Below are 8434 nucleotides of genomic sequence, written 5' to 3'. Positions count from 1 at the left end.
AAATTCTCTTTTCAACAGTTTTCATAGGAGAGGAAACGAACCGGAAAGGGGTTCCAGTGTCATACCATTGTTGAGTGATGATGTGCAACTCTCAGTCGACGAATATAGAAATAAGCTGTATGCGATGATGGACGAAAAACATCGGAAACATAAAAATATGTGAGCATATATTTATTCATAGTCAGTGATTATTGCTTTATTCAAAGTTGCATTATTAAAATATGTAATTGGATCTCTCTATTTGTTTATAAAAAATAATTTTAATAAAAATAGATTTATATATTTTATAACGATTTTCTTTTTTTTTTCTTTATTTTTATAGGTCAAAATCCAGACTGCGGCGATTGTCTGAAAGCATTAGAAAGGAAACCAGAAACAGTAGCAGTAACCCGGTGATCGGCCAAGGTGATACGATTGTCGGTGAGAGGAATGTTAAATGAGATTTCTTCAGCTCCTACAATTTCATTTTATTAATTTCTAAACATATATGGGCGAAAAAATGCCATATTCGGTCAAAGCAGTTGTTCATACCTAATAATATTTCTTGTAAATTTATATAATTTCCAGTTCAAGCAAATTGTACGTCGATTATTTGTCAGTCTTGAAACACAATTCTAAACCAAAGTTGGAGTAATACAATATGACAAATTAAATTGACAAGCATTTCAATATTATTAATGCTATTAATTTTCAGTTTATTTTTCTACAAACTTTCCTTTTTAGCGTGCTCGTCATTGCCAAGCAAAAAGACAATCAGGCCATCTCAGAGTGATACTCCGCGAGGCGTTACAAGACCACAGACGATGAACAATCCCATAGATCCGCCACAGAAGACCTTAACAAACACCCGGCATAATGGTAAGAATCTTACATTAATAATATTTCAATTTTATGATAAGTATGGAGATTAATTGATGAGCGCGCGCGCGCGCGCGCGCGCGCGCGCGCGCGTGTGTGTGTGTGTGTGTGTGTGTGTGTGTGTGTGTGTGTGTGTAACATCGGAAATTAAATTTATCGAGATTATATTGATCTCCAAAAAATTTCAATTACTGCATTTGCGATAAATTGACAGTTAAAAATGTGGCGACACAGTACGCATGTAACTTGACGAACGGAAACATACCTCCAGCAGCGGCCAAAAGTTGCTTCTACTTTAATCAGCAGCAGCTGTCGAAATCCCAGCGTTCCATTCAATCAGATCAGATGGTCATGGTGAGTGTAAAATTATTTTATTGTTTATTTCACACTCCTCCATGTTTGCTCTGTCGCCTCCTTGTTAAGAATCATCTTATCACGGGAAGGTAAACGGTAAATTTTGTTATTACAGGCTGCATGTCGTGTGGGATTTGCGTTTAGTAGGTACTGTAACCACTCATTTTATGCATCACCTAGCAGATTGCATTCGACATTAATTTATGCACGCTATACACATATTTGAAAATAAATTCTTAACTCCACCGTAATGGCAAGTGCCGCATAAATAATATAGTTTAGATAATTCTTTATCCTGATAAGAAAATAAATAAATTTTAAATAACGATAAAGTAATAAAAGAAACATTTAAGAATTTTAAACACGACTGTATGTGTGAATACATAATCAAATAATATGATAAAGAAAGCCAAGAACGATCAAATTTGGATGTTTCAAATAATATATTATATATTCTTATATTAAATTAATTTATTTCAGATATCATTGAGAGCCGAAAAACTTTCGGTTTCAACACAATCATCATTCAACACAATCATTCTCATTCACTAATAAACCCCTCTAAATTAGAATAAATAAAAAGAAAGTAAGAAACTTATTGTGAAAAAATATTATTTCAGCCAGAATTCGAACCTGAGACCTCTCAACTTTTCAGGAAGAGTGTCTTATGTCTGAAATAAATTAATTTAATACAAGAATATATAATGTATTATTTGAAATCCAAATTTGATTTTTTTTCCGTTCTTGGCTTTCCTCTATCGTATTTGAATAAAAGAAATTTTATAAAGTTAATTTGCAATTTTAACTATATCGAATCATTTTATTGCACGATATAAAAATGCTGAAATATTTTTTAATAACACGTTTCATTACCACAGAATTAAACTCGTTGATAAATCCTCCTCAGGAGTTTAATTATGCATCCTCCTCAAGATCAGGATTTAATTATGCATCACAATTGGTTAAAATTACAAAAGTGAGCAAATTTACTAGTTTTTAATTTACTGTTGACCAATGAAATTATAAAATAAAATTCTAATAAATTTGCTTATTTTTGTATTTTTCTTTAAATTGTATAATACACAATCGAACTTCAGTTTTCATCATATATGTACTCTGCACTTTTGTCAATAGTCATACATCAAATGTTATAATCATACATCAAAATCAATTCACGCTACTATATACATTCGTATCGATATTTCATCGTGCCTATGGAATTTCTTCAATTTCAGTACGGTGTCAGAGGCCGATCAAACCAATTAACAACAACAGCACAACGCACCAAACCGCGAAGAGTCAGCAGACAACAAACACAGGCGCCAAGGCCCTTCACCTCGGCATCTGATTGTCGTGGCGACAATCATTGGTCTAAAAAGATGCCGACGAAGCTGATCAGGATCAGCAACAGTCCGAATATTAAACAACCCAACAACGTTGCAAAGACTGTCATCAGAACCATGGACATCAGGACCACAGGGGTTAGCAGTCCGGAATCGTCATGTATCGGCCACCAGTCCCAGACCATCCGCAACTATTTCAATAAGGTGCCGTTGCTGACTCAGCAGCAACCTCAAGTGCGGAATCGCACCTCTTGTCGCGGTAGGGACAACTTCATCAACAAATCATTCGCCGTGGATACTGTGACAACCAACAATTGTTTTAAAAATGCGGCGCGCGGACAGGGCAGCAGATTACACGCGAAGCACAGCTTCGATGTCAACTACGTCAGTCAGAAGAGACCGTCGACAACGTGCAACAAATCGAGGTTTCTGAACAGTCAGAGTCATGGCATAATAGCAGAATCGGTTTACAAGGATCTCTGTAATGGGACTATAGGATGGTGAATGTGCGGATAGGCTTCCCCGAGGATGATGAACAACGATCAGATGGGAAAATAATGCGACGATCGCTTCACTTTTTTTTCGAGAAAATCTAGATAGAGACGAAACGTTCAAACCGATCGTGCACACGAATTCTTTTCAGCGAGATTTTTTTTGCGGAATGCGTTCTCGAGCGTCTCGAGGATCTTTACACGCGGAGTTTATGGACGGAATTTAGAAAAAATCTATAGTTGAAACATTTTCAACTTGCAATTAGATCGATGCGGACACAAAATACACAATATTTTTAAGGAATATCATTTTTTTTCTATTTCTTCTAGATCTATTTTATAATAATATATATAATTGATATTTTATCGATAATTTTTTTTATATTCGTCTTGTAGTTTGTTGTAATGCAAACATTTTGTAGTAATTATATATATAGTTCACATTTAATGCAATCTTTTTTTATATTTGTGTTATAATTTGCTGTACAAACAATTGTATAGCAACAGTGAAAAAAAATTTTTATTATTAATTCCGCGATAAGAAACAGGCGGTCGTCGTAGATTATCCTAAAAGTTCGTTCATTCATCCTCGTGCAAGAAGCATATCGCCTCATGCGAACGTGAACATGATCTAAGATTCTTGAGTAAATAATAAACAAATTTTACACAAAGTAGATGCATAATTAATGGTATCAATGTGCTTTCGAGTTCCCACGGATATAATTGGAGTCAAAAACGATTTCATTCCCAGGAACACACAAATAAAATATCAATATTTGGAAATAAATATGATCTTCAAGATTACTACCTCCTATCATAGTTACTTTTTATATTACGTAAAATATCGAAAAGGCAAATGAGAGATGAAATTTGAATGTAGTTTCTCTTCTTTTTTATAACGAAAATGCGACAATAAATGAGATCATATAACAAGACAATAAGAAATCAAAATTTGTTTTTATGAAAAAAGAAATGAATGATTTTTTTTAAATATCATCGCAATTGGTAGTACCTTCAATCATCCATTTCAACAAACAGCAGAAATGAAATAAAGAACAGAAATTGCATGGAGACTGCAATGATTATCCCGTGGGAATACGAAAAATGTAGGAATTTAGGACGTAAGCAATACGATTCACGTGGGGCCATACAGCGGAGCATACATATTTTTCTATGCCATTTTATTTGTATGACGTGAATATATGAATACGTACACGACATACGCATATATATATGCACGTACGCACTACTATAATAGATATTTATCATCGATTTAGTGTACAAATCTCATTGTATCATACCTTGTGTCGTAATGTCATTGCACAGCGATGATCGACAGCGCTCGGACTTATTACGTGCTATTCGTATTGTGAGAATAAAATTTTAATAAAAAAGAAAGAGTCTTTTTATTAAAGAGGAAACAATTGATAATAAACGCCTGTTCTCAGAAAAAAAATAATTGGCACAGTGAAGCAGCTAGTTAACGTTGTCCGTCTGTGGTACATAAAGTACTCGACTCTAATTGGCTGCTCTTTAATTCATATTTGTCCTTATTCTGTCGTTGATCCCTCCTATTATGTCCTGGAGCAATCTGTATATTCGAATTATCATAAATATTTTTCAATTCAATGTTGATACGTTTTAAATGATATGAATTGCTGCGTCCTGAGAAAAGCTGTTGAAATGATATAAAACTTTTTTGTTGTTGTTCTGCTAGAACACATTGTTCCTTTGTCACAGTTATTAACTTTCGCTTACAAGGGATACATGGCACGTCATCAGCGATCGTCATCGCGTTCTGCAACAATGTAAAAAGAATGACTAATTTTCATGTTATCAGTCGAGATTAACGAAGTTAGGGGATCATATTTTTAATTTTGTTTTTTTTAACATAAAAAATGCGGAATTCTTTTTTATTTTTATAAGGAACTGTAGAACAATATATAAAAAAAAATATACAAATTAATTCGATGTCTTTTTTTCATAATTTAAAGTTATTCGCACAAAAAAAAATATACATTTGATATTCGAAATAGTCTTTATTGTTTTTAATGATTTTATACCATCTTTCGGGTAACTGACGACTGCCCTCGCGGAAGAAATTTGACGATTTTAACTCGATAAAGTCATCGATAAAAGCACCGAATTAATTTGTACACCTAATATGAAAAATACTAAAAACTATCATTTTTTTAACATTAATATCGTAAAGTTAGCATGACATTTTAATAATATGATAAAAATATTAGCAATAGCATTTTTCATAATTCCTTAGAGAAATAAAAAAGTTTCACATTCATCCTATACACTAAAAAATAAAATAGAAAATGTAGTAACTTTGCAAATCTAGCACGACACTAAAGCACAAAAAAATAAATATTAATAACTGCATTTAGCACGAAATTTGAAAATCTTGATTTTTTTATGATTTTGTATTCTATCTAAGAAATTTATATCAATATCAGTCATTTTTCTCAAATATTGAACCATTTAATTAAGTGTGTAGAGAATTCAATAAAAAAAAACATTTTTTTATGAAAATATTTTTGATAACTGTCTTGTCTAATGTCTAGAGATCCACATAATTATTATTTCAATTTGTATTCATTCAGAAAAGCAAGGATTTTACTGCAAGGGATTATTAGTTTAACTTTATAAAAAAATTGAGAATTTATGAAAAAAATGTGTAATTAATTTACTCTTCGCAAAAGATGCGATAGATTAGTGGAGATACAACATAAAATCTTCACAAGTTTTTGACGAAAACCACGGGTCATCCAACAATAGACCACAGGATTCAAAGCACTGTTTGCATGTCCCAAAAATAGGAAGTACTTCAGTGTGTTATTTGTTGACGTTGATGGGCCTGTAAATAAAATGTATAAGAAATTTATTAAAATTAATTAATCTGTACTTATCGACATGAAAAAGATTGCATTTTTATTTATTTTAGACTAGATTATTTTTATTATTATATATAGACTCTTTATTACAAAATTTATTTGAAGATCAGTTAGAGAAACCACTAGAAATAGGAAATATATCAAGTACTTATAATTGATATTTTAGGTACAAAATATTTATCTTTGCAAAATATAAATTATTGCAAGATTTCGCACTTACCGATAACGTCGAGATCAATAAAAAATTTGGCAATATTGTAGGGCATCCAGCACAGAGCGAATAGTATAGCGAGGAATAGTAATATCAATGCAACTCGTTTTCTTTCATGTCGTAATTTGGAGCTCTATGAATAAAAGATATCAGCGTATCTAGAATAGATCTCGCAAATTTTCGGAATTCGGCTGCGTTTTTAGGAAAACTTTAAAATTATTGCTAATAATTTAACAAAATTTTAGATCTCTCATTGATCTGACCTGCCGCGAGCTGACACTTTCCCTGTTATCATAATCAAAGGGTGGCTTTTTAGACCAAAGAGTGAAGCCAATCATCGAGTAGGCTAGTAATACAACGAGACCTAAATATACAGTAAGAAAACATATAAAGAAAAAAAACAAAGACTATTAACTATGTGTTCCAATCATGTGCTTGTGCAAGAGTAAAAATCTTCTTAAAAGATGTAATATTGTTTTTGTTTAATAAAAAATAACGAGTTAATATTAATTTAATCGCCTTTATTCAGAAAGCATTGTGTACGGAAATTGAAATAATAATATACGCATATATAAGCACACCTGCTTATACATAGAGTCAAATTTAAATTAGACTGTAGATTATTAAGATTTATATATGGCAATATGAAAACAAGAATTTGTATGCATGTTTGTTATGAAAAAAATTAAGAAGAGGTTCTTGTAATATCACAGAAACAACAATAAATATTTATATATGTATTTAAACTTACATGGAATAGCGGTAGAGAATACGAAGTATATGCTCCCAAAAACGTCTCGTCTAATTCCTAATGACATGAAATCCTCTATGCACATATTGAAACCTGGTGGTGTTGGCGAGATGCTATTGTGTGTAAAATTCTCGCTTGCCAAGTCCAGAGCCTTGTTGATGACTTCCGTCATTGGATCCTGGAGTCTCATCTGAGTAAAAAGAAAGATCATTCATTTGTGTCATAAATATGTAAAAAGTGTACATATATAAAATAGATGTAACAGTCTTCACTTCAACATTAGTTTCCAACAATTTGACAATTAATCAGCACAGACTTGGTAGCAAAAGACTTACCGCTCCATAGATTGTAATAAAAAATGCCATGGATGCCAGCCAAATAGATACGATAACGAGAATAATATTCTTATGACTACATATATAACGAAGAATCATGGGATTTCTTATGGCCAGATATCTATCGATGCTCATAGCCATAATAGTATATATTGAGGCGGTAACACCTACACCTGTTGCACGCACGAGTAATTATGCAATTAGAAAATTTATAAATGTAATAAAAAATATTATATATATTTTTATATCACACACACACACACACACACACACAGAGGAAAGGCCCTTATTATGAGATATCGAGTTGATTTTGGATAAATGCTAGAAGTCTATAAGCAGAATTTAAAAAAATAATAGGTCATTTTGAAGGGAATTTAATAAGCTTTAAGATAATGTTATATAAAAAAATTTAATTCTTCTTATTCTTTTTCTGAAAATTAAAGAAATGTAAAAAGTGATCAAATTGCAAAATCAAAAAATTGTGCTCCTAATATGACATAATCCGAGAAATCAATAATAAAACGCAAAGTACATCAGTATTGCAATTAAAAACGTGTAATGTTAAATACAAACAGATATAACCAGTGTGAACGCAAAATGAGCATGCGATGCAATGTACCCAGGACTCGTCTTCAGGTAGTTAAACTAATTGTAAAACTAATTGTAAACATCGCAGAAACAAGCAGTCGATGTTCATTCCGATTGTCCTTTTTATTATTATACAATAACACTCATAGTTTAGCAACGATTTTCATATATGAAATATATATAATACAGGAGCATTTAGGTTATTTCATTTATTAGAAATATTCTGGATATTTCATATTATGATTTCCACATTTATGATCATCAAATCTAACATCTGTAATTAAGCAATTCTCGTATTTTTCTATTAATACAATCTTACTCTATCATGACTCTATACATGAAAAATTTATTGCCAAATATTTACTTAAATAATAAACAAGATTTAAAGGCTCACCTCAATGAAACTTGAAAACATCCAAATTTTAAAATCTTTTTTTACAAGATTATAGGCATCTAATAATGAATTTTCAACTAAAGAATTTTCAATCTAAGAGCAATAAATTCATAGTGAAACCAATAGATTTATTAGTTTAGATTTATTAGTTTAACAGAAACGCCGCTATCTTATATTAGGCGCTTATCTCATAATAGAAGGTTTTT

At 31.6% G+C, this 8434-nt stretch overlaps 2 protein-coding genes across 2 annotated transcripts in view; one reads left to right on the top strand and one right to left on the bottom strand.

Moving 5' to 3' along the window:
- LOC108689325 (extracellular signal-regulated kinase 2) overlaps positions 1–3059 on the top strand; it is a 6432-nt gene extending 3373 nt beyond the window's left edge. The window contains exons 7-11 of the mRNA XM_018196060.1: positions 19–159; positions 323–420; positions 724–858; positions 1073–1212; positions 2448–3059. Of these exons, the coding sequence (XP_018051549.1) occupies positions 19–159; positions 323–420; positions 724–858; positions 1073–1212; positions 2448–3059 (1126 nt within the window). The remainder of the gene's footprint in view (positions 1–18; positions 160–322; positions 421–723; positions 859–1072; positions 1213–2447) is intronic.
- A 1467-nt stretch (positions 3060–4526) lies between these two features.
- LOC108689324 overlaps positions 4527–8434 on the bottom strand; it is a 13538-nt gene continuing 9630 nt past the window's right edge. The window contains exons 8-13 of the mRNA XM_018196059.1: positions 7247–7419; positions 6912–7101; positions 6424–6524; positions 6170–6293; positions 5746–5912; positions 4527–4844 (exon numbers count right to left, since the gene is read on the bottom strand). Coding sequence (XP_018051548.1) covers positions 4527–4844; positions 5746–5912; positions 6170–6293; positions 6424–6524; positions 6912–7101; positions 7247–7419 — 1073 coding nt within the window. The remainder of the gene's footprint in view (positions 4845–5745; positions 5913–6169; positions 6294–6423; positions 6525–6911; positions 7102–7246; positions 7420–8434) is intronic.

The sequence above is a fragment of the Atta colombica genome, unplaced genomic scaffold, assembly GCF_001594045.1.
Source record: "Atta colombica isolate Treedump-2 unplaced genomic scaffold, Acol1.0 scaffold27, whole genome shotgun sequence".
Lineage (NCBI taxonomy): Eukaryota > Metazoa > Arthropoda > Insecta > Hymenoptera > Formicidae > Atta > Atta colombica.
The sequence above is the reverse complement of the archived record's forward strand: the minus strand, read 5'-3'. Positions and strand labels throughout refer to the sequence as shown.